This window comes from Fusarium oxysporum, chromosome 4 (genome assembly GCF_000149955.1).
Source record: "Fusarium oxysporum f. sp. lycopersici 4287 chromosome 4, whole genome shotgun sequence".
In the NCBI taxonomy this organism is placed as follows: domain Eukaryota; kingdom Fungi; phylum Ascomycota; class Sordariomycetes; order Hypocreales; family Nectriaceae; genus Fusarium; species Fusarium oxysporum.
This window is the reverse complement of record NC_030989.1, coordinates 3,715,477-3,741,433: the sequence shown is the minus strand read 5'-3', so window position 1 is coordinate 3,741,433 and position 25,957 is coordinate 3,715,477. Positions and strand designations below refer to the sequence as shown.

At 50.0% G+C, this 25,957-nt stretch overlaps 11 protein-coding genes across 16 annotated transcripts; 5 read left to right on the top strand and 6 right to left on the bottom strand.

Moving 5' to 3' along the window:
- Positions 1 to 118: 118 nt before the first annotated feature.
- On the bottom strand, positions 119 to 3,107 carry FOXG_04200 (cystathionine beta-lyase). The gene is made up of 2 exons (XM_018382134.1): positions 1,590 to 3,107; positions 119 to 1,541 (listed from the first exon to the last, which is right to left on the bottom strand). Exons 1-2 carry the CDS (start codon positions 2,832 to 2,834, stop codon positions 1,446 to 1,448), a joined length of 1,341 nt encoding a protein of 446 aa, XP_018238791.1. The 5' UTR covers positions 2,835 to 3,107; the 3' UTR covers positions 119 to 1,445.
- Positions 3,108 to 3,376: 269 nt separating this feature from the next.
- Positions 3,377 to 5,366, bottom strand: FOXG_04199 (adenosinetriphosphatase). The gene is made up of 4 exons (XM_018382133.1): positions 5,071 to 5,366; positions 4,735 to 5,005; positions 4,301 to 4,673; positions 3,377 to 4,247 (listed from the first exon to the last, which is right to left on the bottom strand). Exons 1-4 carry the CDS (start codon positions 5,170 to 5,172, stop codon positions 3,767 to 3,769), a joined length of 1,227 nt encoding a protein of 408 aa, XP_018238790.1. The 5' UTR covers positions 5,173 to 5,366; the 3' UTR covers positions 3,377 to 3,766.
- A 153-nt stretch (positions 5,367 to 5,519) lies between these two features.
- On the top strand, positions 5,520 to 7,606 carry FOXG_04198 (uncharacterized protein; the record flags this gene model as incomplete). Of its 3 annotated transcripts, XM_018382131.1 has the most annotated exons (4): positions 5,520 to 6,511; positions 6,566 to 6,985; positions 7,038 to 7,484; positions 7,537 to 7,606. In XM_018382131.1, the coding sequence occupies 3 exons, from the start codon at positions 5,746 to 5,748 to the stop codon at positions 7,256 to 7,258; spliced, it is 1,407 nt and encodes a 468-aa protein (XP_018238788.1). In that variant the 3' UTR covers positions 7,259 to 7,484; positions 7,537 to 7,606. The 3 variants fall into 3 exon arrangements, with proteins under 3 accessions (XP_018238788.1, XP_018238787.1, XP_018238789.1); XM_018382130.1 differs by having other exon boundaries at positions 5,746 to 6,985; XM_018382132.1 differs by having other exon boundaries at positions 5,746 to 6,511; positions 6,566 to 7,484; positions 7,537 to 7,556.
- A 160-nt stretch (positions 7,607 to 7,766) lies between these two features.
- Positions 7,767 to 11,865, top strand: FOXG_04197 (GPI ethanolamine phosphate transferase 1). 2 transcript variants are annotated; one of them, XM_018382128.1, is made up of 6 exons: positions 7,767 to 8,313; positions 8,370 to 9,925; positions 9,972 to 10,159; positions 10,209 to 10,344; positions 10,401 to 10,509; positions 10,560 to 11,865. In XM_018382128.1, exons 1-6 carry the CDS (start codon positions 8,133 to 8,135, stop codon positions 11,333 to 11,335), a joined length of 2,946 nt encoding a protein of 981 aa, XP_018238785.1. In that variant the 5' UTR covers positions 7,767 to 8,132; the 3' UTR covers positions 11,336 to 11,865. The 2 variants fall into 2 exon arrangements, with proteins under 2 accessions (XP_018238785.1, XP_018238786.1); XM_018382129.1 differs by lacking the exon at positions 7,767 to 8,313 and having other exon boundaries at positions 8,334 to 9,925.
- A 714-nt stretch (positions 11,866 to 12,579) lies between these two features.
- On the top strand, positions 12,580 to 17,484 carry FOXG_04196 (cutinase transcription factor 1 alpha). Of its 3 annotated transcripts, XM_018382125.1 has the most exons (6): positions 12,580 to 13,852; positions 13,913 to 13,937; positions 14,131 to 14,148; positions 14,242 to 14,375; positions 14,442 to 16,772; positions 16,825 to 17,484. In XM_018382125.1, the coding sequence occupies exons 1-6, from the start codon at positions 13,704 to 13,706 to the stop codon at positions 16,889 to 16,891; spliced, it is 2,724 nt and encodes a 907-aa protein (XP_018238782.1). In that variant the 5' UTR covers positions 12,580 to 13,703; the 3' UTR covers positions 16,892 to 17,484. The 3 variants fall into 3 exon arrangements, with proteins under 3 accessions (XP_018238782.1, XP_018238783.1, XP_018238784.1); XM_018382126.1 differs by lacking the exons at positions 12,580 to 13,852; positions 13,913 to 13,937 and having other exon boundaries at positions 14,036 to 14,148; XM_018382127.1 differs by lacking the exons at positions 12,580 to 13,852; positions 13,913 to 13,937; positions 14,131 to 14,148 and having other exon boundaries at positions 14,197 to 14,375.
- Positions 17,485 to 17,769: 285 nt separating this feature from the next.
- FOXG_04195 (uncharacterized protein) lies at positions 17,770 to 20,753 on the top strand. The gene has a single exon (XM_018382124.1). The coding sequence runs from the start codon at positions 18,521 to 18,523 to the stop codon at positions 20,399 to 20,401; it is 1,881 nt and encodes a 626-aa protein (XP_018238780.1). The 5' UTR covers positions 17,770 to 18,520; the 3' UTR covers positions 20,402 to 20,753.
- On the bottom strand, positions 18,075 to 18,194 carry FOXG_18768 (uncharacterized protein; the record flags this gene model as incomplete). Its single annotated transcript, XM_018398907.1, has 1 exon — positions 18,075 to 18,194. One exon carries the CDS (start codon positions 18,192 to 18,194, stop codon positions 18,075 to 18,077), a length of 120 nt encoding a protein of 39 aa, XP_018238781.1.
- Positions 20,754 to 20,882: 129 nt separating the features above from the next.
- Positions 20,883 to 22,418, top strand: FOXG_04194 (uncharacterized protein). Its single transcript, XM_018382123.1, has 4 exons — positions 20,883 to 21,192; positions 21,241 to 21,294; positions 21,347 to 21,503; positions 21,554 to 22,418. Exons 1-4 carry the CDS (start codon positions 21,004 to 21,006, stop codon positions 22,015 to 22,017), a joined length of 864 nt encoding a protein of 287 aa, XP_018238779.1. The 5' UTR covers positions 20,883 to 21,003; the 3' UTR covers positions 22,018 to 22,418.
- On the bottom strand, positions 21,391 to 22,767 carry FOXG_04193 (V-type H+-transporting ATPase subunit H). Its single transcript, XM_018382122.1, has 3 exons — positions 22,598 to 22,767; positions 22,453 to 22,536; positions 21,391 to 22,376 (listed from the first exon to the last, which is right to left on the bottom strand). Exons 1-3 carry the CDS (start codon positions 22,762 to 22,764, stop codon positions 22,247 to 22,249), a joined length of 381 nt encoding a protein of 126 aa, XP_018238778.1. The 5' UTR covers positions 22,765 to 22,767; the 3' UTR covers positions 21,391 to 22,246.
- Positions 22,768 to 22,915: 148 nt separating this feature from the next.
- FOXG_04192 (uncharacterized protein) lies at positions 22,916 to 24,185 on the bottom strand. The gene is made up of 2 exons (XM_018382121.1): positions 23,956 to 24,185; positions 22,916 to 23,899 (listed from the first exon to the last, which is right to left on the bottom strand). The coding sequence occupies exons 1-2, from the start codon at positions 23,998 to 24,000 to the stop codon at positions 23,021 to 23,023; spliced, it is 924 nt and encodes a 307-aa protein (XP_018238777.1). The 5' UTR covers positions 24,001 to 24,185; the 3' UTR covers positions 22,916 to 23,020.
- Positions 24,186 to 24,313: 128 nt separating this feature from the next.
- FOXG_04191 (uncharacterized protein) lies at positions 24,314 to 25,673 on the bottom strand (the record flags this gene model as incomplete). The annotated part of the gene is made up of 1 exon (XM_018382120.1): positions 24,314 to 25,673. One exon carries the CDS (start codon positions 25,671 to 25,673, stop codon positions 24,321 to 24,323), a length of 1,353 nt encoding a protein of 450 aa, XP_018238776.1. The 3' UTR covers positions 24,314 to 24,320.
- Positions 25,674 to 25,957: the final 284 nt, after the last annotated feature.

The window sequence follows — 25,957 nt, the reverse complement described above, 5'->3', positions numbered from 1 at the left end:
ATGTTTGTGTTGTGCTTCACCAGAAGAGGCGCCAGGGGATAGTCTTAGGGCAATACTATATTATGTGGCGTACCTCACAGTGCTATGATGAGGCTATCACGAGATTAAGAGTATGAGACGGGGAGTTCTGAACCTTTGTTTTAGGTATGTATATTGTCCTGCTGGAATATGATGTTTGGTGTTACATTGCCATCTAACAACAGCCATTTCATTCTCAGTTGGTGTCGTTGAAAGTGTTTTGATATCTCTTCACTCTTCACTCTTTTCTCATTCACTCTCAGAAATCACACCAAGGCTATCAACTCCCGACTCTGACCATCAAGCACTCCGTGCGACCGCCGTCGCCTGTGCCACCCCTATATCTATACGGCTTTGGTTCTGATTTCCCCAGAGCACATTTCGTTACACCAACGTGACCAGGCCCGTGACGAGGTGCGTGATACGTGTAGAATATGAGATGTGATGGAATATCCTTCTCCTGAGGATGCGCTGTCATACCCCAAGCAGCATGAGCGCGATCTTCAGGTCGGAGGTCTCGCGTAGCTTCGCCAACCAGATGCGGGCGGCTTGATGAGATATCAATGCCGAGACTATCATGATGACGATGATGAACTGAGAGGCTGGTGGTAAGGACGTGCTGTAAGTAGCTGAGGTCGAAGCTCAGCAGGACCATAACCCATAAGGATATCGCTTGTCGAAGTACAAGAGACGCCTGAGTGTATGCTCGAGAAACTGGGGGGTAAACGTGGAGAGGACGACAGTGTGCCTGACCTCTGAACTAGCAATACCCTTGACCAAAACCAAAATTCACCACCAGCAACAGCAAAAGGAGGAACGCGATGCCACATGAAGTCGAGATAAGCGGGAGAGAAGCGACAAGGTCGGATCCTTTTCTTCTTCACGTTCCAAGGCTTGCACTGACCATGATTACCAGCATACTTAAAAGAGATGGCCTAGTCATATCGGCCCAGGACAATCATCCGAAGCCTGGGAAGAGAGACAGAGGAGGTGGCCACATGTTTGCGTCCTGGATCAACGAGACAAGTCGAGAATGCTTGAGCATCAACGAGATTCTGATACAGCAGACGGGTATGTTCGATCTTGAATCTTTCGTATTTCTGGATCTGTCTCAAACCTATTGCAGGTTCCCAAAACAAATAAATCTAACTCCGTGGTTCATCCCTGCCAACGCCGGCTCGAGATGATAATACAGGCCTTTTCTTTTCCTTTACTTTTTATTGATAGAAATGCCGGTGAGGCGGTATACGGCGGTGAACTTCCCCTTGCCACCACTCCGTCAATGGTCGAGAACCATGACAAGTCCGGTGGTAGAGAACTGGTAATCAATAGACTATCGAATTCGCTTGCAAAAATCAAAATGTTCCTTGAGGCTCAATTGGATTGACCTGTTATTTCGTGGCCCTTCTTCGCGATACTTTTGTAGCTCATTGAATGACAAGGGGGGTTGCTCCAAGCTCCTTGGCTACGCCAGCAGCATGGAAACCATCCAAAGTCACGGTCACAGCACCAGCCTGAACCAGCTATACAGTCTGTTAGTTTTGCCCAATATCGCAATGATCGTTACTTACAGCGCGAGAAAGATCCTCAATCAGGTCATTCGGGTCCTCGATACCAACGCACAGTCTGATGATATCTTCAGGCATTTGTCGTTCCGCTCGGGTCTTGGCGTCGATGCTGGCATGGCTCATCTGGCAGGGCATGCTGATCAAGCTGTTGACACAGCCAAAACTGACGCTGATGGCCCAGAGACGGGCAGCCTCAACAATACGCTCGGAAACGGCAGGATCACCAGTCTCAAACGAGAGCACAGCGCCAGCACCGCGAGCCATAGACCAATGCAGATCGTACTGGGGGTGGGATTTGAGTCCAGGGTATCGAACACGGAAACCACGGGACTCGAGAAACTCTGCAATGGCTTGAGCGTTGGCTTGCTGTTTCTCCATTCGAATAGCCAAAGTCTTGACACCTCGCATAAGCAGGAAAGAGTCATTTGGTGATAGACCACAGCCCGTGGAGTTAATGACAAAGAATAGCTTGTCTCCAATCTGAGTGTCGTTCATGGCAATAACACCAGCCATAATGTCGTGGTGACCAGACAGGTACTTGGTTCCAGACTCGTACACAATGTCGCAACCCACATCAAGAGGGTTGAACAGCATGGGAGAAAGCATGGTGTTATCAACAACAACGAGAGCCTTGGGGTTGACTTCATGTGCCAAGCGAGCGATAGATGGAATATCCACAACCTTGATCAAAGGATTGGTGGGAGTCTCTAGCAAAACCATGGCGGTCTTCTCCGAGAGGCGTGCCCGCACGCTATCAACGGTTGTTGTGTCGACATGGTGAACAATGATGCCTTGGTTGGCAGCTAGGTAAGTAAGCAGACGGTGGCTGCCACCGTAGAGATCATCGCCAGTGATAACCTCATCGCCAGGTCGGAGTAGTCGAGTAATGACATCGAGAGCACCCATTCCCGAGCTGATAGCCAGCGCTCGCTGAGCGTTCATAATCTTTGCAAGGTGTCGTTCGAGGTGCGTTCTGGTGGGGTTTCCAGAGCGCGTGTAGTCATATTCTTGCTGGCCACCGCTGGCTGATGTCTGCTTGAAAGTGGCAGACTGATAGATGGGAACGCTGGAGGCGCCATATTGGTCCTTGCTATCTGTGTATACAAGTTCGGTGGCGAGGGCATAGCGTTTGCGACCATTGCGAGGGCTTGACGGAGCGGGAGATGGAGGGAGATCATGTCCCTCATTGTCAATTCGCTTGAGAGGGTTGGCCGACTTGCCAGAGTCAGTGGGCGAAGGGGCGGACATTCTCGATAAATTTAGTCGCAGCGTATGTGTCGAAGTCAAGTTGTATACAGAGGTGATGGATGGCGGGGAGAATGGTTCTAGCTTGGTCGGAGGAGGGGCGGACGCTAGAGAGAAATCGCAACAGAGTTTATGCGACAAAAGCGAAACTCAAATACAATTGAAGAATGATTGAAGAGAGAGGAATTGAAGAGTTTCTAGAGGGGAGAGGTGAAGACTTGCCGAGTCAGAGCTTGGAGGAGAAGGGTCGCTCGGGAGTCGGGGAGTCATTCCCGCTGTCGGCGGTCTGGGCTGGAGAAGATGGACTGCAAACTCAAAACTCGTTATCTGCACTGGATAAACTACGCAATGGGAGTGCCGTGTTTCTGTACAAGGGCATCTGCAGCGCCAATTACAGGGGATCTTGCACCATCTTTCAGTGACCCCTAGGGCTCTATAGTGCTGCTCGCATACCACTGTTATGGTTTGGGTCCCGCCCACCGCTATTCTTCTGGGTCATCCGACCGATTAACGGAGGGCGATTGATGCTGAGATACCTGCGGAATGCCGGCTGCCGGTGCTCAGGACAAGGTATATTGCTATCAAATCCCCAGAAACCCATAGTGGGGTATCCCAAATGACGTGATCAGACACTATCATGGCCCATCGCGTGCTGTGCGTCCCTGGTTAGTGAACTGCACTGTACGGGAACCCCGGAGGACGGAACCGGGCCCCGACTTGAGCACCGTGGTCGTATCTTCAGCCCTGGCGGACAATTTCAGTTTGTGGGGGAAAGAAGGACAGTGCGAGTGGTACAGTATAGTCGATGGTAAGCCTGAAGCAGACATCGTGATGCTGCTGATTGGGCAATGACTGGTGAGGTGCTGGCCAGGGTTGAGTGTTTCTATTCAACATTATCGGCCGTTGCTGGCCTGGATCGTTTGCTAATCATCATGCTAGTCCTGCTCCTCCGCAATCAGCTCCTCAACACCGCTCGACCGTCGCTTTGGTTGCAGTTTGATCTGTCCTCCTTCGCGGCCGAGGAAGTCATCTGATCTAATGCCACGGAATTGCCTGGGATCCACGGATGACATGGCGTGCCCACTCTCACGATGCTGCCGCATGTATTCTCGTACGGGCACCATTGCTGCATCTCGGCAGGCCTCCTTGATGTCACTACCAGAGAGCCCAGCAGTAATCCTTGCAACGTAATCGAGGTTGAAATACTCAGGATCTGTCTTGGTATCTTGCAATATGAGCTGTAAAATTCGACGTCGCTGCTCTGTTCCTGGCAGCGTGACAGGAAATTTCTTTGGCATACGGCGAAGGATGGCCTCGTCAATATCATTGATACGGTTGGTCGCACCAAGAACCATGATTCGAGCAGGCATCCCTGAGGAATTCGAGGACGTCAAACCATCCCATAGAGTCATGAACCTACGTTTTGTTAGTGTCAATTAGATAGATAGAGGTGATTGTTGTAGAATTACTCGGCCTTGACCATGCCACTGGCCTCATGCTCGCCACTTCTACGAGTACCAAGGACAGCGTCGATTTCGTCAATAAAAATAATAGCAGGCTGCATTTTTCGGGCCAAGGAGAAAACGGCACGGACAATCTTGTTCGAGTCTCCATACCATTTCTCCGTTAAAGTCGAGATATGCAAGTTGATGAAAGAAGCACCACTCTCATGGGCAACAGCCTTAGCGAGCATTGTCTTTCCACAACCCGGAGGACCGTATAGAAGAACACCAGAGGGAGCAGAGAGTAGAGGCGCGGCGTGGGAGTAAAGGTGAGGCATCGTCAAAGGGTATATGATCGACTCTTTCAGTTCTTCGATAATCGTATCCAGACCACCGATGTCTGCAATTGTTAGCGAATCATGGGGAAAGGCATAAAGGCCTCAACCTGCAAGTTCACTCACCGTCAAACCCAACAGATATGTCCTCAGGAGGGACCATCTCAAGTGCAACCAAGTTCTCGTATTCATTCAAGACCAGATCCTCCGGTCGTGGCCCCGTTCTCGAATCGCTATCATCTCCATAATCAAGTCCGTCTTTCTTGTGTCGGTTTAACCGCTCAAGGTGCGCTTTGGCTTGGCGTCTTGCTTGTTCATGTTTTTCTTTATCGGGGTCGGCAATGTTGCTCAAGATAGGGTTGAGGAAATTTCGAGCCACATATAGGCCAGCCGTCATCTAACAGACTGCTGTGAGCACAATGCCCTCGCATCCAACAGCGGATTTCGAAATATTGCACTTACCATGCCCGCAAAGAGCAATATGTCCATGGCGACATCGCCGAGCTTACGTCGTTCCCCCATGCCGAGGACCCAGCGCAGCCAAGGGGCTGACTCGGATGGCATGAGATAGCAAGGAGAGTAGGTGGCAAGAGGGCGATGACTGCCACACGATAATCAAGTCGGAATTGGTGGTAGTTTTTCCAGTTCAACAAAGATTTGCCTTTGCCGGCGTCACCTGGAAAGGCGTTGACAAGTCTAAAGGTTGAAGACTGAAATTGGGTGTTTGAAGAATAAAATGGAAGATCAATCAATATGCGCGTTTCGGCAGGAACCTAATGCGCTGGCACATGCCCGCCCGACATCCCGTTGTTAGCGGTAAGTGGCGGCTAGTGTCAGTTTGAAAGCACGGGCCATAGATTCATGGATGTCTCTGAGCCCATTTGTTTACATGGATGGGTACCTCGATGAGGATCCCAAGTAAGATCCAAACTTTGATGTGGATTTATCCCCTCCAGCATTACTATCCCCGCCCATCACTTGCAATAATTGTCATTGATATCCGTGCAATTATAGTCGCGCATTCTTCAATTTCAATCCTTCAGCTGTCCCTATTTCTCTGGTATTTTTCTTTTGCACCTGCTTCTCTTGCGCGTGCTTTTGCGACACATTCATCCACGATCGTCGACACAAGTGACCATGCCACCACGCGCGCGCGCAAAGCCTGCAGCAGGCCTTGCTGGACTCTTGGCTTCAGATTCAGAACCCGATCTAGACATGTTCGACCAATCTGAGCTTCAAGCAGCCGTGCGGACCATGAGCACAACGAAGAAGCCCCGCGGTCGGCCACCAGGAACGGCCAGCAAGGTCACTAAAACAGCACCTCGAACGACGCGTCGAAACAGCGCCGATAAGCTCGCACCTTTACCTGAAGCAATAGCGCAACCCGCTACTACGAGCAAAATCAATGGTGGTGCCACGAAGGGGGGGCGCAAGACCAAACAACTGGCCCCAGATGAAACGGTCACATTTGAAGATATTGGAGTTCCTGCAAGTGTTCCTGCGACTGAGACGAAAAAGGGGTTGCGGGGGCGCCCCAAGAAACTGAACGGCGACACCTCGATACTTGCTCCGGAAAGTGCTGTCAAGCGACGTGGTCGACCCCCGCGACAACCAACCACACCCTTTGAGGAGATTCCGGAAACGCAAGCAGAAGACGTGATGGAACTTGATGCCGTACCGGAAGAAGATGAAGATCGCGACTCTGTTGTGGGAACGACTGAGCCCTTAGAGTCATGGTCCAGCTATGATACCAGTGACGTCGCATTGCGGAGAAGGCTAGGGGAACTCACTAAGAAGTACGAGGCTCTCGAGATGCGCCATCGGGATCTACGTGAGGTTGGTGTTCGAGAAGCTGAGCGGAATTTCGATCGACTTAAGAAACAAGCTGAAGAGCGAACAGCGGGTACGTCTCATTGCATGAACTCCTCTGCGTTGCGCATTGTACTGACTTCCACAGCTGCTACGCAGCTTATATCTGAGCTTAAGGCTGAGCTTGCTGCACAGACTGCCCTGGCGAAGGAGGGTGAAGAGCTTCGAAAGCAACTGGAAGCCAGCGAGGTCAAGGCTGAGAATCTGGAGGGCAACATTGAGAGCCTGAACAACTCTTTATCCGAAGCCGAGGCAGAAATCAAAACTCTTTCAACCAAACTGGCCGCTGTGAGGTCAGGAAATGCCAATAACAGAGTTCCAGGAAGCGCTATCAAAGCCTCGGGGCCGGCCAATCGCACAGCACAGGCGGAGGCTGCTCATGCTGCACAAGCCATTGCACAAGCCAAGGAAAACCTGTACGCAGATATGACAGGTTTGATCATGCGTGGTGTAAAGCAAGAAGACATAGGAGATACCTTCGATTGCATACAGACTGGGCGCAATGGCAGTAAGTTTAATGATCGATGGTCTCGCTCCATATGTATACTGACTATAGCCAGCCCTTCATTTCAAACTCACAGTAGACAACGACGATACTTCAGACAATATTGAGGATGTGCAATTCACATACCAACCACAGCTCGACGCTGGGCGTGATGTCGAGCTGATGGAAATGCTTCCAGACTATCTCACGGAGGAAATTGTCTTCCCGCGGTCTCAAGCGCCAAAATTCTACTTGAGGGTCAGCAAATCTTTGGCAGAAGACCTGTCCAGACAGTAGAATATGTTAATTTTCGTTGTTGCGGTAGGATGTGTCTGTTGTTAGTGATACCCAAGACTTATTTCAGCGTTATGCGTGTACAAGCAAGCACTCAATGAGGATAGATTAGTAATGATTCTAGAAAGAGGATCTGGTTACTGTATGGGTGTCAATGAGAACCTTGTTGGTAATCAGTTTCTTAACACCGTTCGTTTATCAAGGTTGCAAACTTCCGATATCCGTCAAGGTGCGTGAGCTAGGTCATGGACTAGTGATCATGGAATGGCTGACATTTCCAGGACCATTTCCCTTATGATCGCTTGAGCCTATTAGTCTTTTAAAGTTCCCGCCCTTTGGCTGATCTGATTTGATACCAGGGCTCGATTTTACATTGACGGGACGGGAGGCTTGGATCCAATGAGACTTTAATGCAGCCAACCACGTGTAGAGGCTGAAGGACCATCCAGGGCCAAGTCAGCACCCAGCAGTGGAGGGGTTGTAGCGCAGGGCCATTAGTGTATTTCCCCTGCAGATGGGGTCTTGCACTAATTTGCCGGATAGACGCGTCCCTCGTCAGCGTCATTCCAATTCTGGCCACGGTTTAATATATTGTCTTGACCTCCACCTGCAACTCAGCTCAATGGAGACTGTCTCTCATTACATCTTTGTTTGACGAGATCAAGGAGAACTTGTTCACTGCCTCTTGTTTCTCTTGATATTTGTTGCTTCTATTTTTCTTGTCCTCTCATTTAAGGCACTTTCGACTTATGTGGTACCATTAGATTTTGATATAGCATCATCTTCCACCCCCTGACTTACACCAACCAACCCATCGTCGATCATTCGAACTGTCTACACTTGCAACTACACGCCGGAGCATATCAATTGCGTTGCCATGGCTGGTTTCAGCCGCATTGGCTTCATGGCCATTGCGGTCGCTTTCCATTTGGTCTATATCTTTTCCATCTTCGACATTTACTTTGTCAGCCCGATTGTCTCAGGCATGCGATTGTTCAATGTTGAGCGTACAGACGATTCTCCAAAGGCCCCTGCGGATCGCCTTGTACTATTTGTTGGTAAGTTGACCTAGAACGCATGATTTGGCCAGTGTGACTAAGTCGCTGCACTCTAGGTGACGGTTTGCGAGCCGACAAAGCATTTCAAGCCCACCCCGAACCATACCCCGAGTCCGATGACGACCTCGTCCCTCGTCCGCTAGCTCCTTACCTTCGCTCCCGAGTGCTTGAGCATGGAACCTTTGGCGTATCACATACTCGTGTGCCAACGGAATCCCGACCCGGCCACGTGGCCCTCATTGCCGGCTTGTACGAGGATGTATCTGCTGTTGCGACAGGATGGAAAATGAACCCGGTCAATTTCGATAGTGTTTTCAACCGCAGCCGACATACCTGGAGTTGGGGAAGTCCCGATATTCTGCCAATGTTCCAACATGGGGCTGTTCCAGGAAGGGTCGATGCCTTTGCATATGGAGCTGAGCTTGAGGATTTCTCCAAAGATGCTACGGAGCTTGATTACTGGGTGTTCGACCATGTCAAGGACTTCTTCGCCGCAGCAGCGACGAACGAGACCCTCAATACCGCTCTTCGCGAGGACAAGGTGGTTTTCTTCCTCCATCTGCTAGGCCTGGACACAACTGGGCACTCTTATCGGCCTTACTCCAAGGAGTACCTGCACAATATAAAAGTAGTTGATCAAGGTGTGAAGGAGATGGTCGAACTCGTCGAGGGCTTCTATGCCGATGACCGGACTGCGTTCGTCTTCACAGCTGACCACGGCATGACAGACTGGGGTAGTCATGGCGATGGACATCCTAACAATACCAGAACTCCTCTCATATCATGGGGTTCGGGAGTTGCCACTCCCGCGTTGCATCCCGATAGTATTGCCCCTGGTCATGATGAGTACTCTTCAGACTGGAATCTGGACCATGTTCGAAGACATGATGTTGCTCAAGCTGATGTCGCGGCGTTGATGTCGTATCTCATCGGCGCTGAGTTTCCAGCGAACGGTGTGGGCCAACTTCCTTTGAACTTTCTATCTGCGAACATAAAAGAAAAGGCACAAGCTTCCCTGGTCAATGCTCAGGTCATTCTTGAGCAATACCGTATAAAGGAGGAGAGCAAGAGGAACGTAGAGCTCCGCTATCAGGCTTACGGACCTCTCAGTAATGAGAACCTTGGCCCTGAGCAGCGCATTGCTCACATTCGCTCTTTGATCGACGCTGGTCAATTCGAGGAGGCCATTGAAGAATCAGACGCTCTGATGGAAATTGGGCTTCAGGGAATTCGCTACCTTCAGACTTATGACTGGTTATTCCTACGTGCTTTGATCACTGTTGGCTATTTGGGATGGATGACCTATGCGACCACCACCGTCCTTTCCTTATATGTGGTCCAGGAGAGCATTCCCCCTCAGCGCACATTGCTTGGATCGGCGTTCTTCTCCTCGGTACTTGTCGCTCTTTACTCATCCTTCGTCGTCTCTAAATCCCCACCTGCGTACTATCTGTATGCATTTTTCCCTGTTTTGTTTTGGGAAGAGGTGTATGCTCGAAGAGCCAGCGTTGCCAAAGGTTTCCAGGCTCTGTTTGGCAATGTCAAGTCTGGTGGTGCGGTTGCAGCGCTGATTTTCAACGTTGTCCTCTATTTCGGTATCATTCAATCTCTGGTAAGTCCTCTTGATGTTTACTCGGACTTTTGCTTACCAGTCCTAGGCCATTGGATACATTCATCGTGAAGTCCTGACTGGGCTGTTTGTCTTGGGTGCTTTCTGGCCAATGACGCTGGGCGTTTCATTCTTGAAGTCCCATGTATTCCTGACCCTGTTGTGGTTCATTTCTTGCTTGGCTATGAGTACTTTCACCCTTCTACCGGCGATGAAGGTCGAAAATGTATCCCTGATGTAAGCTTTATCCTCAACCCGTGAATTGTTGCAGACACTGATTAGAAAGCTTGATTGGCGGTGGATTGATGACTGTCATCGGTCTCGCATATTTGGTTCTCGAAGATTTTATTCTCTCAGATTTCACCACCTTCAAAAGCAAATCAAAGCGTCTCCATACAAGTAGAACGCTCCTTGGTACTCAAGTAAGTTTGATTTATTAGAGAGCATCTTAGAATCGCACCGCTCACGCAGTTTTCAGATTGGCCTTATCGTACTTGCCATGCTCGTCACGCACTCCAGTGCCACTTCACTGCAAGCCAAGCTTGGTCTTCCAAGGGGAAACCAAGTAGTCGGCTGGGTCGTCTTGGGTGAGTCAATCGGATTTGATTCATGGACACGTGTAACTAACAATTAACAGTCGTGTCGCTTCTCATGCCCTTGGTATATCGGCTACAGCCTAACAGCCACTACATGCATCGCCTTGCAATCATCTTCTTAACCTGTGCCCCGACGTTCATCATCTTGACAATTTCGTACGAAGGCCTATTCTATGTGGCCTTCAGCATTACTCTATTGGCTTGGGTGCGCCTCGAGTACGCGGTACATGCATTCTCAAAGGGCAAAGCCCAGAACGAGACAGCTGTCGCCGAGCAGCAGAAACGTGAATTGGGTACATTTCGGCCATTGACCCTCTCAGACGCACGGATAGCACTGTTCTTCATGGTTCTACTACAGTCAGCCTTCTTCAGTACCGGCAATATCGCTTCCATCTCATCGTTTAGCTTGGAAAGTGTATCAAGGCTTATCCCAGTGTTTGATCCTTTCTCGCAGGGTGCATTGCTGATTCTCAAGATCATTATTCCATTTTTCCTGATCTCAGCGAACTTGGGAGTTCTGAATAAGAGATTAGGTGTTGCACCATCTGCACTGTTCATGGTCGTCCTCACAGTCAGTGATGTTTTGACACTCTACTTTTTCTGGGTTGTCAAAGATGAGGGTTCATGGCTGGAAATTGGTTCAACGATCACACATTTTGCCATCGCCAGTTTCTTGTGTGTATTTGTCGCGGCACTCGAGCTGGTGAGTGCAGCATTCATCGCCGGCATTGAAGTCGAACATGAAGAACCGGTTGCCGCGAATGGCATGAAGCCCAAGACAAACGGCAAGGTTCCGTCAAGGACACTTGCAGCGTAGCCATGGGCAGTAAATACTTCCTGCAAAGGGCAGTCCAATGTACAATAATCTCTTGACAGTTTCAAGTCACCAGCAAATCTAATATTCCCTTGGCGAAGTGACATCAGGGTTGAATAGAATACGAGCATGAACCCATGTGACAGTCAACAGGGGCACAGCCTCAAGCTGTATAGGGCTGAAGGGAAAGCCTACCGGAAGATGGCCGGATTCCAGGGTGACAGGGTCATGAAAGGGTTGCGTCTAAGGATTCTTGGCAACATGTATTCTGTTTAGCTGCGCATCCATCGCGATCACAACGAATTAACGAGGTTGCAAGGGCCGGCTGAGAAGAATCTGGGGACAGATTCGGAAGCCCGGAGGTGTGGGTCGGATTTTGCGGGGGCCTCACCGTAATGGGCGTACCAGTAAGTTACCATTTTCATGTGAAAAGCTTAAGTGAAACAAAATGGGACTTTGGGAACGAGGAACGATAGATATAAAAGTAGTGCCTTGAATGGTGGGAATATAGAGCATGCATAGATCTTTATCCAGCCTTGAACTTTACGTCAGGTACTGAACTTTCGCGTGGAAACTCAGTTTTGACCAACTGTTCAGCTCGAACAAGAGACTCACAAAAGGTTGCTTCCCCAGGTTTTGACACGACTTGTTCTGTTTCGACTAGTGAACTTGCTTCAACTGCCCAGACCAAACTTAATTAGGAACTTGGGCCGCCGCCATGAGTCCTCGAAACGTTCACATGCCACGAACCACATAAACCAGCCATGACGACGTCGACAAGACAGCCCGTCTCATCATGATCCAAACTGTCCAACTGTCGATCAATTCGTGGGGACTTCATTTCATGCACAAATTCTTTTTAGGAGTGAAACGTTTACAGACTGCACCTCCTTGAATTCTGAACACAGGCACGCGCTCCGAGAGACAGGTCACGCGCTCACGCCGCAGTTCTAGGTGATAAGTGTTCCAGAGATGGATCATGGGGGCTGGGTTTTAATGAGAAGGATTCAATCTCAGATGATCTCCATTGCCAACCATGTTCCCCTGGATCTAATAAGGTAGTTAAATATCAAGGATATGAGATGACAAGGCTTTCACATGAACGACATCAAGCAAGATTCATCAGCTTGGTTGATGTGAAGATGTCTCTGAATCTTGCCTGGCCTTGTGCTGTACTGTGACATTCATAAATCGTCGTGTCTAGGTATTACTTTGCCCTCTCTCTCGGGGATTGCACTTGATACGGCATCAATCAGCAACTGACACGGTTTGCGGAACAAGTTCCATACAGCTGTGGACCCTCTTCAACTGAACTGAGCGCCGAGTTCTTTGCACCGGAAGACGGGCCCATAGTGGAGAGGTGTTGTCCACCATCTCCGACATTACAGGGCCACCCTTGAACTGCAGTGCAGTTGAGAATCTGGAGGAGTCCGCGCACCCCCGACACTCCCGCTATTCCTCTCCTTTCCATTTTGTCCTTTCCTTCCTCTCTTACATGCTCCGAGACAAATACGTTTTGATTATTGGTTAGTTGGTCGATACTTAGGTAGTTGCTTTGTCATTCTCTGCAGTATTGATCCTTCTAAACCTCTCGCTCTCCCCTTCTACTTAGGAAGACATCTTCCCCATCTCTACATACTCCGTACATAATCGCGACTTTCAAGACCGGGCAGATCTCTAATTTACGTATGGATATCCCCGCTCCCGCCGCTAACGCGCACCTCGGCCGGTTCCATTCCATTGTTGGTAGCTGTCAAGCTAACCACTACTGTAACTACCTAATAACTGAACTCCGTATCCTCTAAGGTAGTCCCTTATTACCACTACAGCGGAGACATTCCACCGACCGATCCGCCTGCTTACAATTAGGAGTCTTGCTGTTGCTGGGCGGTGTCATAGAAACCGACCCCCTACAGAGCTCTAACTACTATACACTTTTCTTTGTTCAATATCGAAACGCTTTCAAGACTCGAGGTTGCAGTCGAGGTATCAGCCAAGGGCTCGGTACCCGAGGGTTTCATTCATTTTACCCAGCCCAGTCCCGTCAGATCCAATCGAAAGATCTTCAGACCTGCCGTTTTGGTGTGGTTCGCTCAAACCAAACCCGCTAAGTGGTCCAGTACAGTGAGGTACTGTTGTGGTGTCTGTGTCGTGTCAGTGCTTCTTTTTGTCTGCCTGCCCTGGCCGCGCGCAAGTCCATCGCATGGAACCTGGCTTGCCTTGCTCTGCTTTGCCTTAACGTTACCTTCCTACCTTAACTGCCTTCTCAACTCGACCATCCCGTCCTGTCCCCCTCTTCGAAACCGACTTTGACGTTTCTCGATCGCTTCCGCTTCCGCTTCAATTCCTCGCCCCCGACATTTCCGATTCCATGGACGTGGACATGTCGTCAGGCAGCGGCACGCCGCAGGCGCAACCACAGCAGCAGCAGCAGCAGCCAGAGTCGCAGTTGTCGGCACCAGCTCTGCCCGCTCCAAGCACCTCAACATCGACTTCCGCTGGCGGAGTGAGTTTTCGAAGGTGAGTCGCCGTTCTATACTTGATATGGTGTTGCAAGTACTAAACTCGTCCTTTTAAAAGACAGCGAGCATCGCGTGCATGCGAGGTAAGCACCTTTTAAGTCTTCTGCCGAACCTAGACACCCATGAGAGCCTGCCCCCCTCAACATGAGCCGAGGCATTGGCGCGCTCCAGCCCACTTCATCATGATTCTTTATCACGACATCCGCGACAGCTGTACAGCTGATCTTCTTCTTGGGAAAACAGTTTAGACCATGATGCTAATCAACGCTTCCACAGACTTGTCATGCCAGAAAGGTAAATGCAAACATTCGCCTATAGGAGTCCAGAGCGACCCAATTGGTTCTCGACTTCACCACCAACAGCAATATTAACCATCATATTCTGCAGGTTCGATGCGACGCCGCAAGCCTTGGTGTGCCCTGCACCAATTGCGTTGCCTTCCAGATCGAGTGTCGTATCCCGAATCCGAAGCGCAAAAAGACACAGGGCTCTGGCAGCCAAACCAATAAAGACTCCGATAGGTATGAGAATACGCCCCCAATTTCTACTCGATCCTCAGCGCTGACCAGAGGCTTCTTGATATGTAGCGATCGCGGCGATGCAAACGAAGACCCTTCACCGCGCCCTGTGGCCCCCTCGAGCACTTCATCACTCACCCCGCGAGCTCCTTCGGTATATCATTCCAACAATGGCACACCTCCCACCAACTGGACGGAAGCTCAAGCACGCAAAGAAGAGGTCGACAGTGGGACCTATCTTGACCTTGTAATGAAACCCAAGTTTACACGCGCTCCCATTACCGAAGCTGGGCGGGTTGCATACCTTGGCGAGTCCTCCAATCTGACTCTACTTGTCCATGATCGTCAAGGCTCAGCAGATGTTGTGCACTATCCACTGCCTGAGAACGTCCGCGGCTCTCGAGCTCGACTTACTGAACTTGACAACGTCGAAATCGACATCCTGCATCAAAGAGGGGCGTTTCTACTGCCTCCACGATCACTATGCGACGAGCTCATCGATGCTTACTTCAAATGGGTACATCCCATCGTACCCGTCATCAATCGCACCCGCTTCATGCGACAGTATCGAGACCCTAAGAACCCACCATCGTTACTTCTTCTTCAATCCGTACTTCTGGCGGGTACTCGGGCCTGCAACAACCCACAGCTGATGGATGCCAACGGTTCAACGACTCCTGCTGCTCTCACTTTCTACAAACGTGCCAAGGCCCTGTACGATGCAAACTATGAAGACGACCGTGTGACAATTGTTCAATCCCTCCTTTTGATGGGCTGGTATTGGGAAGGGCCAGAAGACGTCACTAAAAATGTCTTCTATTGGAGTCGTGTGGCGACGATTGTTGCGCAAGGCTCAGGCATGCATCGATCCGTGGAACAGTCGCAACTGAGCCGGGCAGACAAAAGGCTGTGGAAGCGCATATGGTGGTCCCTCTTCACTCGCGATCGCTCAGTCGCAGTTGCTCTGGGTCGCCCGGTTCACATCAATCTTGACGATGCAGATGTGGAGATGTTGACTGAAGACGACTTTATTGAGGATGAGGTTGATCGAGCAAGCGAGTATCCTCCTGATCCCATCCACGTGCAGTTTTTTCTCGAATACGTCAAATTGTGCGAAATCATGGGTCTGGTCCTATCACAACAGTATTCCGTGGCATCGAAAGGAAGACAACGAAATGCTATCGACCTCACACACAGCGACATGGCTTTAGCTGACTGGCTACAAAATTGCCCAAAAATCGTCTATTGGGAGATGCCTCGTCATCATTTTTGGTCCGCGTTATTACACTCGAATTATTATACGACGCTATGTCTTCTCCATCGAGCCCATATGCCACCAGGTGGCTCATCACGATTACCTGACCCTTCGCCTTACCCCTCTCGCAATATCGCTTTTCAGGCGGCGGCTATGATCACATCGATCGTGGAAAACCTCGCCGCACATGACCAGTTGCGATACTGTCCAGCCTTTGTTGTGTATAGTCTGTTCTCTGCCCTCATCATGCACGTCTATCAGATGAAGTCTCCAGTGCCATCGATCCAGCAAGTGACACAGGATAGACTGCGCAGCTGCATGTCGGCCATGAAGGAGATATCACGAGTTTGGCTTGTTGGCAAGATGGTTTATGCTCTCTTCGAGTCCATCATGGGTAATAAGGTATTGGAAGAGCGACTACAAAGGGCTGAGGGTAAGCGACACCGGAACTTGCGCCAAAGTCTCTCGCATCTTGAACAGCAACAGAATCGACAGGCCGAGGCGCCGAAGCGGAAGTACGACGATATGGCCATCGACTTCGGCACCACTACTCCTCAGCCTCAAGAATCGTATGAGAGGTCGCGCCCTCAGACTCCAAGTGCTGTTAAAGTTGAATCGGGAAGCACGATGCAACCGCCACCAGTCACATCACCAAACGCGCGACAGAGTGCAGCAGATACGTTCATGGGAGGAACGAACTCGCGCCCGCAAACTCGGCCAGCAACACCTTTCAACCCATCATTCTCCGTACCACCAACACCTCCTGACCTCTATCTTGTCACGAGGAATTCTCCAAACTTATCACAGTCCCTTTGGGAAAACTTCCAGCCTGACCAGTTATTCCCGGATAGTGCTGCCATGCCAGCTTTCCCTAACCTGTCACCAACACAAACACACTCCAATCTCGACCACAATGCAATGGGCTCAGTACCTCCGAATAACGGACAAGGCGGGATGCATAACCCACAAGCAGGGCAGTATCAACAACGAGGGAATGGGATGATGCCCCAAGGTTTTCAGGGACATTCGAATATGTGGCAGCCGAACATGGATCCAAACTTGCCAGAAGGACAGAGCCCAGACAGTTGGAGCACTGCCTCGGGACCAGGCCAAGCGGTGCCAACAACACTAAATGTCGAAGACTGGTAAGTCTCATGAGGTACTGCGTTTATATCGCAACGGCTAATGATGTCTCAGGTTCCAATTCTTTGGCATCAACGGGACCGACCCTAATCATATTAACCTTGACATGCCCCTCGGTTGAAAAGTGAATAATGGGACAGATCGACTTAAGGTGGCCGTCACCGATGTTGCAGTCGCTCTGGATGAAAATGAGCAGTAAACAAACTCATGTCTTCGAGAAAAGCTGGGCCGATGACCACATGATGGCCATTCCTCGCACTTCGCGGTTTGTCTAGGTGGTTGAGCAACAGGGCATGTCTTAAACACGGTCTCTGATAAAGTTTGCGATTTGGAGCCAGGGAACGGGTTTTGTCATGGCGCCGCTGAGACAAAGCATGACGAATAATTGGACCCTGTTCGTCGAAGACAATAGGAGATGCCAGGCACCATAATAACTATATGGTGCACAGAATATCATCAGTAGAAATTGGAGGCCATATAAACCAGGCATGTTTGCGGAGACATAGGGCCATCTCATACCAGGCAAGATTCTATTGAAACGGCATTACGACATGTTAACTGGATGTGGTATGCTTTCGGGAGAACGAAGATAGAAGCAGCAATGATGGAGGAATATTATTGTCAGAGGTGCTACATTTTTAACAGTTCGTATTAAAAAGAACTACTTATAACCATCTAGTTCATTGCTTGCGCAAATCGTAGGTACCTTCTCCCTCAATACTCATGGTGTGGTCAATGATGATGTAGTCATTTCTGGAGGGTCCGGTCTCAGCCTGTGGACGTCTTCTGGAAGGGTTTTCAGGGACTTGGGACAGTTCTCAGGGGCCAAAGTCACCTTGGTTAGTGGGGTTTATTGTGATCCGTGACGCTAGGCAAGATACCTCAGTCAATCTTGAGCGCAAAAAGGTGGACGTGGGTCGAGGAATTCATCCTCCACGCGGCCCCCAAAATCGATAATACAATGCCCCAGCTGCCCAGCTAAAGCGAGTATATTACTCGTTAATTGGAAGGGTTCTTTGGTTATGCATGGTCATGATAAAATTTATCTGACTGGGGCACAACATGTCGTCTTGACCAACAAGTCCCAAAATGAAAACCAGTCAGTGAAAAAGCTTGTATTGGAATGATTGGAATGACGAGCTGGAACTGGAATTGATCGAGTCAATGCCGCTTGCATCACTCGGTCCAGGCCGTGCAAAGCCCGTGAAGGTCTGGCCTTCATGGTACTCGGGCTATAATTGAGTGCCACCTTGGCCCCATTACTTAAGGTACTCCCTATCTAGCATTAGCTACACCTTAACAAGTTACCTGTCCATGTAGGCTTCGGTAGGCCAGGAGCCAGCAACCTTGTCCTGAGTTAGAACGACCACCTCAATCATATCCCACGACGAAGCATAATCCATACCACGACCGCTGAGATACATTCTCCCTGACGATCGCCAGAAAGCAGAGCATGAATACATTCATTATTTAAACACCAAGAGAATTGGCTCCGTTCGATCTTACTCATCGTCTCCGCTAGCAGTCGGGGATCCCTGGAAGGACCCTCCATTTACCTTAGTTATCCATCTCCGCCTCGTTATCTCGCCTCCTCGACCCTCAGCATCTCCTTGATACGTCGCCCGCTTTCGACTGAATGATTGCGAATACGACTCTGGTAGCTGTGCCATAAGTGCCGCGCACTGATGCAAAAGCTGCACCTGCACAGCACAATCCGAGAGCATCTATCGTCGCCGAGTTGGCGACTATCATGACCGAACCGAGACGCTCTGCGCGGCCCTCGCCGCATCGGTCCTCATCAGCCCTGGCACCCGCCAACACATCGGATTCTACCTCTATTCGCCCACGAAACCGGCGTCTTGCTAGCGCCCTCGACGACGACAGTGACACTGCGACCTCCCGGGAAGCCAGCCGCTCCCGCCGCGGCCGCAACCTCAATGTCCACGACACCGCTGCTTCTCCATCTCCTGCGCGGAGCTACGGCCTTTTGACAGCTTTCAGCCCTGCCAACAGCCGCTCCGCGAGTCCTCTATCCTCAGAACGAGGTAGTGCCCCTCATCGCACCAATAGCGCAGCGAATCTGAGCAACTTCTTCAACGATTCGCTAACACAAAGCTGGGCTTCGATCCAGGGCTTCACCTCCTCTCTCCTATCAGGTGACAATGGCGCAGCTAGGAGGTCTCGGTCCCACAATCGAGCGGGCTCTCGACCTGGGACCTGGGGCAGGGACTTCTCTGGCAGTGGTAGTATGAAGAAGACAGGTGGTGCTTGGGGCCCAGCTCCTCCCCAGGAACCCAACCTGAATGATGTGGGCGCTGGCTCGCTGGCAGAGCGGGAAACAGCTCTGAAGGCTGCGAGAAGGGCCATGGTGCTGGAGAGCCATGATGGTGTCAATGGTGGACTGGATGTCAGTGGGAATCATAAACGCCGTAATTCCGACGAATCGACTCCCGAACAACCCCAGACTCAAGAATACCTGGTCTACATTCACAAGGTTGAACCCAGTGATACATATGCAGGCATAATCTTGAAATACCAGTGTCGAGAGGATGCTTTCAGGAAGGCCAATGGACTCTGGACACGAGATAGCATCCAGGTGCGCAAATGGCTGACAATTCCCGTTGATGCCTGCGATGTGAGAGGACGGCCATGCGATCCACCCTCGTGGCACAACGCCCATAGTGTCGACTTACTTGCGCCAACACCTGCGGTGGAAGAGAACTCATCGGCCGTTCATGATGACTTCTTCAGCCGACCAATTAATGGAACGCCGTCAGCGACACAACCTTCTGAAGAAGACAAACCGTGGACACATGTACGTTGGGTAAAAATTGACTCAATTCCTCAACCAGTCGAGGTTGCACGGGTTGCGAGGAACGCGATGGGTTACTTCCCGCCTCGACGAAAGAAGAGCATTAGGACTGTTTCGACATTTTCGACGCCCCGGCAGAGCCTTGATCTATACAGTAACCCTCCTGGATCTGCAGGCACTTCGTCTCGTCGCCAGAGCTCCCTCGGTCACCGACCCCAGCTTTCTGGCACCGTTATGTCAAGTCCGGGACGAGGTGCGATCAGCGAAGGGGGTGAAACCTTGCCGGCCTGGATGCGTCGGCCTGGTGGTGTTGGCTCCATGGGCATGAGTACACGGGCTCCTGGTCCAGATAAGGACTACCTCACTACATGGACCAAAAAGCACTTACCTGGACTCACCCTGGAGGGGATACCCTCCATGTCTGTTATGGGCTCAGAAACGGCGCATTTTGGATTCAAATCAGGAGAATCATCGAGCATAGTTGAGAACCCATCAGGGGAGGGCCAAGAAATCGGCTCGACACAGCAGGGCAATGGACTGGACAAAGCGGCTGCGGCTGTAGAGACGTGGCTTAGGGGTGCCCTGTCACGCAAGCCAAGTTCGCAACTGGATAGGATACGAGGAATGCCTGAAGGCAGCAGACCCGAACGAAACGGCGATCTAATAGAATTAACAGATACCGGCAGTGATGATGGACGTCCTTCAGGGGCACCACCGATCAGCCTTATGGAGTCGCTACAGATTAAGAGCAGTAGCCGAAGTGAAGGCGAGGGGGGTGCTCGAGGACGAATGGTGGCAAAGGGCGATAAAGACGATTGAGAGGCCACAGAGCTTGAACTCAATGGATCCATCGCTGAGAATCATGTAGAAATGCTTGGGCAGAGACAAGCAGGCGTTGTTTGTTGGAGGACTGCATGTTGGAGCTAGTCTTAAGCTGCGAGGCGTTGGAAGGCATTCGCAATTCTTCAGGATACTCGGTACTGCATACGTTATAACAAATTTGAAGAACTTGGGGTGTTTCTAAAACTATAATGGGTTTTGGGACTGCACATATCATATACATCTAGATATACTTAGGTTGATCTCACTCATGATCAATCATAGCAATAACATTGCACAATTCAGAAATAGAATGTCAGTTATTGATAAGTGACTCGAGCAATCAGTGGCTACCTACTTGGTTGGTGGATAGTATTCAATGATTTTCAATTTCATGAATGTCGAGTCAGGGGGGTGGCATTTGTCCTAGCGCCTTTATCTCCACGTCATTCCCGAGTACCTGTCAATTTCGTGGCTCGTGGTACTTTAAACACCACGACTCGCTATTCATAACCGGCCATGATATGGTGTTAGCCAAACGACACACAGTCAAATCACTGATCAATTCACATTCCTTATAAGCGATCTGGTAACGCGGCAATATGCCAATCTGCATTGAATGCAGACATCCCGTCAAGACGCTCTGGACTGCATATTCTGGCGCAGGGGACAAGGCCAGCGGACACAATATCCGACTCACTGTGTGCCGCAACTGTGGCCGCTTCTGCGACAAGTATGTCGAACATGACTTTGTCGTACTTTTTATCGATTTAGTCCTGATCAAACCTCAGGTGAGCCTTCACTGCGTGTTTTGATTTCTCATGTACTAACAGGTGCAGGTCTATCGACATTTACTATACAATACCTTGATGCGAGACGATGATCGCTTAGATGTAAGTGATGAATAAAGATTACGGCATATGCACCTTACCGATGACTTCTTAGCCTTCTGTTATCCGTCTAGGCACTCTTCTTCTTCTCTTTGATGTGTACTTGACATGGGCACGATTGGAGAAGCAGATGGTGCCTGATGCCATCCCAGGAGCAAGCAACTTGGGTAAACTTTCACAACAGCCGATTGTCTTTCAATACCTCTTCTTCCGTAAGATGACTCCCAAGAAAGCTCTGATCATAAATTAACTCTTGCCCAAGTCATCTTTTGCGCACTCTCAACAGCAGCTTTCCATGTGAGCATACGCTTCCTCACGTCCTCCGCTTTCTCTCCCCTCAACCTTCTGGGCATCCTTCCTCGATACACGAGGCCCAATTCAGTGTCTACAGCTCTCCTGGTATCATCCTCCACGAAGCTATTTCCCATCTTGATGGTGATCTGGGATTATGATGTTCCCGCCTCAGCTCGATCACTTGGCTGGGCCGTCGTGGCCAACAATGTCGAGGCACTACGCATTCTTCTTGATTGCAACTATGTCATAGCATGTCTACTCGCTATCGCAGGGGCAGCTTCACGCTGGTTGGTCGGCCGGGCTGTCCTGCTCGCTGCTGGCCTTGCCGACGTTGACTCGATAGGTGAAAGTGGCGTGGCAGCAGACGGCAAAGCTCTATGGGCGTTATTGATGTATGCGAAGGAATGGGCAGGCCGTCTTGCTGTCGGATAGACTTTTACCACCGAAGCCAAGTAATCACATGGGAATTGTCCGAAGCAAAATGATGGTCTGCAAAGTGCGTCTTTGGCTTGGTATAACAGGCGTTCCAACTCCATATGTAATAAAAAAACAATACCAGTTCAAGTGTCAAAAGTCCAACAATGTAAAATTACAACCGTACCATCACAACAGCCCTCGTCATCTTTCCAGCTCTTCCTTGGCGTGTATTATAGATGGATGTCTAGTGGAGGTGCTCTTCTCGGATACCGCTTTTTCTCGGCGCAATAAGAGGGTGAAGTTGAGCGAGGAACGTAATCGCCCACATAAGGTAGCAGCTCACGATGGCCAGAATAGCAGAGGATCGCCAGAGTCTGTAAGGAGAAAGGGTCAGCTGTGTTGTCGCAAGCGGCCTGCGATGAATCGCATCGACGGGATGGGTAGACCGACACTTGGTTTTCGCCCTTGGGAGCCAGGAACCATGATGCCACACACAGGGCGGCGATGACAACGAGGCCGATGAAGACGGCGTATCTGCGCTTTGGTTAGACCTTACACGCGTCGTTTACAGGGGAGGGAATGCGTCGCTGCGTACCCTTGAGCCATGATTGAGGTTGTGCTTCGAGTCTGGTCCTGCCGGCAGGAGAATATCGATCGGACAAAGCGTGCGATTAATGAGGTTCGGTCGAGGTCGGGATACAGGAGCTTGTTTGGCGGTTGGTGTATTCGATGATTGAGAGCTTGTAGCTGGATTGGTTGCATCACTCAATAGCGAGGTTCAGGCTGAGTCAGCGGAGACGCCAAGCTAGCTACCCTACACCTCGACACATTCGAGATCCGCTTTGAAATCTAATAATGCCTTACTTAATAAATATACCTACTTGAGTAAATAGCATCAAGTCGATATATAGATCTTGTTACCAAGCGTGCTTAAACAAATAGTTGAGAGTGTTTGTATTTGCAATGTTTTCTTATAGGTAATAGGTATTCCCACAGCTTCTCACACAAATACAAACGTCTAAGCATCGTTCTCGTACTTGAGACCAGATTCCTTTCGAATAGCTCCGTAGATTCCAGCCATGTCTGCCGATGAGCCCGCATGCTCATAAGCCATTGCCAAATGCGCATCAGCAGCCTCAACATTTCGAAGTCTCACACCAACAGATTCAGCCAAGCTCATAGCATGTCGAGCATCCTTTCTCGCGAGCTCAACTGCAAAAAGAGGTTCATCACGGTTATAGTAGTCGCCCGTGAGCATACGCTGGCTATAAGCAGTGTAAGGCCCACCAAAGATCGAGTCGACAATCTGGTGGATGGCTTCAGTGCCCAGACCTGTCTTTTCGGCCACAACGTGCGCCTCAGCGAGCTGCTCGGCCATGTTCAGGATGAATGTGTTTCCAAGGACCTTCAGAGTCAAAGCTTTGCTGTAAGGCTTATCCGAGAGATCAATCTCCTTGCTGGAAGTTACGCCCTTGAACCACGGCTTTGCCCTTGCAACGCTGGCAGCAGGTCCAGCAAGAACACCGACGAGCTGACCAGCCTCAGCCATTTGAGGAGCACCGAATACAGGAGCAGCGACGAACTCGGCTCCTTTGGCTACAACATCCTTTGCAATAGCCTCGGTGGTGTCTGGGTGGATGGTTGAGCTCTCGATGAATAGCTTGCCCTTGACGTTTCCCTCAAGCATCGCCTTGAAGGTTTCTTGAACGGCTTCATCGTTGGCAATGCAGGAGAAGATGACGTCGGCTCTCGAGACGCCGTCGGCAAGAGACCCAACGACTTCAGTCTTACCGGCCGGAAACTTGGCACTGAAGTCAGTGGCCCTCTGAGATGAACGGTTGTGCAAGAGAAGGGGACCATCCAAGTTGCCCTTCTCAACGATATTCTTGCTCATTCCCTGTTACCATTCAGTTTTCATTTGTTCGTCTTGTAAAACAGCAAGATGAGTCTTACCCTCCCCATATTCCCGAGTCCAATCCATAGTAGTGTGGGAGCCATTGTGTTGAGCTAGGTCGTGGTGATTATTCTAAGACGTCAGAGCTGCCAGTTAGCCTGTTGAGATTATTTAGACAGACAACAATGTAGCAGAAGAAGTCAGAAATAAATAGTTTTTTTTATCTGCTTATAAATTATTCGAAGTAAGAGAACCAACAAGTCTGCGGGAATAATGATGTGGAGTTTGGTTCCATTGCTATGAAATGCAGTTGGGTGGAGGTGTAAGCTAACATGGGGTATAGACATCCAGCATTCGTCAGTGTCATACAAACACGAAGAAGTAAACATAATAACATATAGCTAATTCATTGCTTCGAAGAACTTCATTGATTCAACAGATTCCCTTGCCTTCTCTGGTACATGCCTATTCTTCCAATATTAGGTTGAGAGAATCCGACTCTGAAGCTCTTCAGCTCAGATGTCTCCACTGGTGCCACGACAACGTCTTGATTGTTGTTCGCAGTACTGAGGTATTCTCTCGCTGCAAAGGCTGCCCACTCTTCAGCGCTCAGAGGGAGAGCCTCCAACTCAGATGGGGATCGGAATAGACGGAGAGAGGTTATGCACCATGCAACAAATGCCGTAATACCAAGACCTGCCACCACGAGGAAGATGACCACCATAACTGTCGGGACGTACGCCGCTCTTGCAAGACATCCCTGGGTCTTATCTTGGCCTGCTTCTGGCTCAGCGAGAAGATAGTTGTTTCCACCGGATATCATAGTCATGGTATTCAATAGTATTGCCAGTGCATCTTGTACGTCCTGAATGGCGGAGGTGTTGAAACCATTGTACATCAAACCCTGGAAAGTTGGGACCCATTCTTTCAGAGCCGTTCCAGATGCCATGTCTTTGATGGTTCGCTCTGCACCTGATGCTGAGACGGAGCAAGTTAGTGGAGTGAGTTGGATATCATCCTCTGACTTGTACGTTGTTTCGACGGCTGCTTTAACAGACCATAATGACCCGTCGCTGTCGAGAGATGCAGACGTGCTCCAGATAACGAGATGATTAACGAATCCGGAGGACCACTGGGTTTGCTCAACGTATCCATTGTTATATATCAGTCCTTTCTGATTCATTTCTTCGGCAATATCCGAGGAGTTTGTTCCGGATGGCCAACTCTGCGGTGTCTGGTCGTTGACGATGTTGCAGTTCCATGATCCGAGAATGTCTCTCTTCTCTGGACAGAAGCTTGAGTCGGTATTTAGCTTCTTGTAGATACCATAAGGACATGAATTATTGACAGCCAGAAGCTGTGCATTTTGCACAACTTGGAACGGCCGTCCGTTGAATGGCGGCATGGGAAGTTTGGTACCATCGTCAAAGACAAGGCCCTGTCCGAACGAGCAGCGCGATTGGATCAAGTGGTTGACAACGAGGTAGGACGTAAGAAGATCGGCAGCTTTACCCAAGACAAACAAGAAGAGTAAGAAGGAGAAGCCAAATGCGCCGCTAGGAAGAGCTCGGAGTTTCAGGGGAGCAAGTAGAAGGTCCAGCCCATCAAGAGAGTTGAGAGCCCGCGTGGCCAGGATGCTATCTCCGCCCAATATACGAAGCTTGTTGCGTCCATGGAGTACCCTACGCACAAAGAAGCCTGTCAGGGCAAGGACAACGAGGAAGTATACACGAAGAACCACTCGGACTTCAGCAGTGGTTATCGAAGTAATGATCATGATGTGCCGTCGTTACAGAAAGAGAATATTTGCTTAGACCGATACAGCAGAGCAAACATAACAGAACGAGAATAACATTCCCATATATATTTCCCTCCTTCTACCTCAGTCTAGCCTTATCTCATGACTGAGCTGGGGTCTCGCCTTGGACCCTTGAAAAGATGGCGTTGAAAATGGCCTCTGACTTGCTGTTCAGCTAGGACGGTGGTGGTAGACATTGTAGCCTTTGCAAAAACAACCATCACATCGTTTTCTTGCTATTCTCACATACCGGTCATCAACTA

What these genes read in the sequence shown, in the direction of transcription:
- FOXG_04200 (XM_018382134.1), bottom strand. Translation starts at nt 2,834, where the DNA reads ATGTCCGCCCCTTCGCCCACTGACTCTGGCAAGTCGGCCAACCCTCTC. An exon ending in TTGAGGATCTTTCTCGCGCT is followed by an intron (nt 1,542 to 1,589) that starts GTAAGTAACGAT and finishes CAGACTGTATAG; the next exon opens with CTGGTTCAGGCTGGTGCTGT.
- FOXG_04199 (XM_018382133.1), bottom strand. Translation starts at nt 5,172, where the DNA reads ATGCCATCCGAGTCAGCCCCTTGGCTGCGCTGGGTCCTCGGCATGGGG. An exon ending in TATTGCTCTTTGCGGGCATG is followed by an intron (nt 5,006 to 5,070) that starts GTAAGTGCAATA and finishes GCAGTCTGTTAG; the next exon opens with ATGACGGCTGGCCTATATGT. An exon ending in CATATCTGTTGGGTTTGACG is followed by an intron (nt 4,674 to 4,734) that starts GTGAGTGAACTT and finishes TAACAATTGCAG; the next exon opens with ACATCGGTGGTCTGGATACG.
- FOXG_04197 (XM_018382128.1), top strand. Translation starts at nt 8,133, where the DNA reads ATGGCTGGTTTCAGCCGCATTGGCTTCATGGCCATTGCGGTCGCTTTC. An exon ending in TCGGTATCATTCAATCTCTG is followed by an intron (nt 9,926 to 9,971) that starts GTAAGTCCTCTT and finishes TACCAGTCCTAG; the next exon opens with GCCATTGGATACATTCATCG. An exon ending in GAACGCTCCTTGGTACTCAA is followed by an intron (nt 10,345 to 10,400) that starts GTAAGTTTGATT and finishes CGCAGTTTTCAG; the next exon opens with ATTGGCCTTATCGTACTTGC.
- FOXG_04196 (XM_018382125.1), top strand. Translation starts at nt 13,704, where the DNA reads ATGGACGTGGACATGTCGTCAGGCAGCGGCACGCCGCAGGCGCAACCA. An exon ending in GGCGGAGTGAGTTTTCGAAG is followed by an intron (nt 13,853 to 13,912) that starts GTGAGTCGCCGT and finishes TCCTTTTAAAAG; the next exon opens with ACAGCGAGCATCGCGTGCAT. An exon ending in ACACTAAATGTCGAAGACTG is followed by an intron (nt 16,773 to 16,824) that starts GTAAGTCTCATG and finishes ATGATGTCTCAG; the next exon opens with GTTCCAATTCTTTGGCATCA.
- FOXG_04195 (XM_018382124.1), top strand. Translation starts at nt 18,521, where the DNA reads ATGACCGAACCGAGACGCTCTGCGCGGCCCTCGCCGCATCGGTCCTCA.
- FOXG_04194 (XM_018382123.1), top strand. Translation starts at nt 21,004, where the DNA reads ATGCCAATCTGCATTGAATGCAGACATCCCGTCAAGACGCTCTGGACT. An exon ending in GAGACGATGATCGCTTAGAT is followed by an intron (nt 21,295 to 21,346) that starts GTAAGTGATGAA and finishes ATGACTTCTTAG; the next exon opens with CCTTCTGTTATCCGTCTAGG. An exon ending in CTTTCAATACCTCTTCTTCC is followed by an intron (nt 21,504 to 21,553) that starts GTAAGATGACTC and finishes CTCTTGCCCAAG; the next exon opens with TCATCTTTTGCGCACTCTCA.
- FOXG_04193 (XM_018382122.1), bottom strand. Translation starts at nt 22,764, where the DNA reads ATGCAACCAATCCAGCTACAAGCTCTCAATCATCGAATACACCAACCG. An exon ending in ACCTCAATCATGGCTCAAGG is followed by an intron (nt 22,537 to 22,597) that starts GTACGCAGCGAC and finishes ACCAAAGCGCAG; the next exon opens with ATACGCCGTCTTCATCGGCC. An exon ending in CCCAAGGGCGAAAACCAAGT is followed by an intron (nt 22,377 to 22,452) that starts GTCGGTCTACCC and finishes TTCTCCTTACAG; the next exon opens with ACTCTGGCGATCCTCTGCTA.
- FOXG_04192 (XM_018382121.1), bottom strand. Translation starts at nt 24,000, where the DNA reads ATGGCTCCCACACTACTATGGATTGGACTCGGGAATATGGGGAGG. An exon ending in GACTCGGGAATATGGGGAGG is followed by an intron (nt 23,900 to 23,955) that starts GTAAGACTCATC and finishes GAATGGTAACAG; the next exon opens with GGAATGAGCAAGAATATCGT.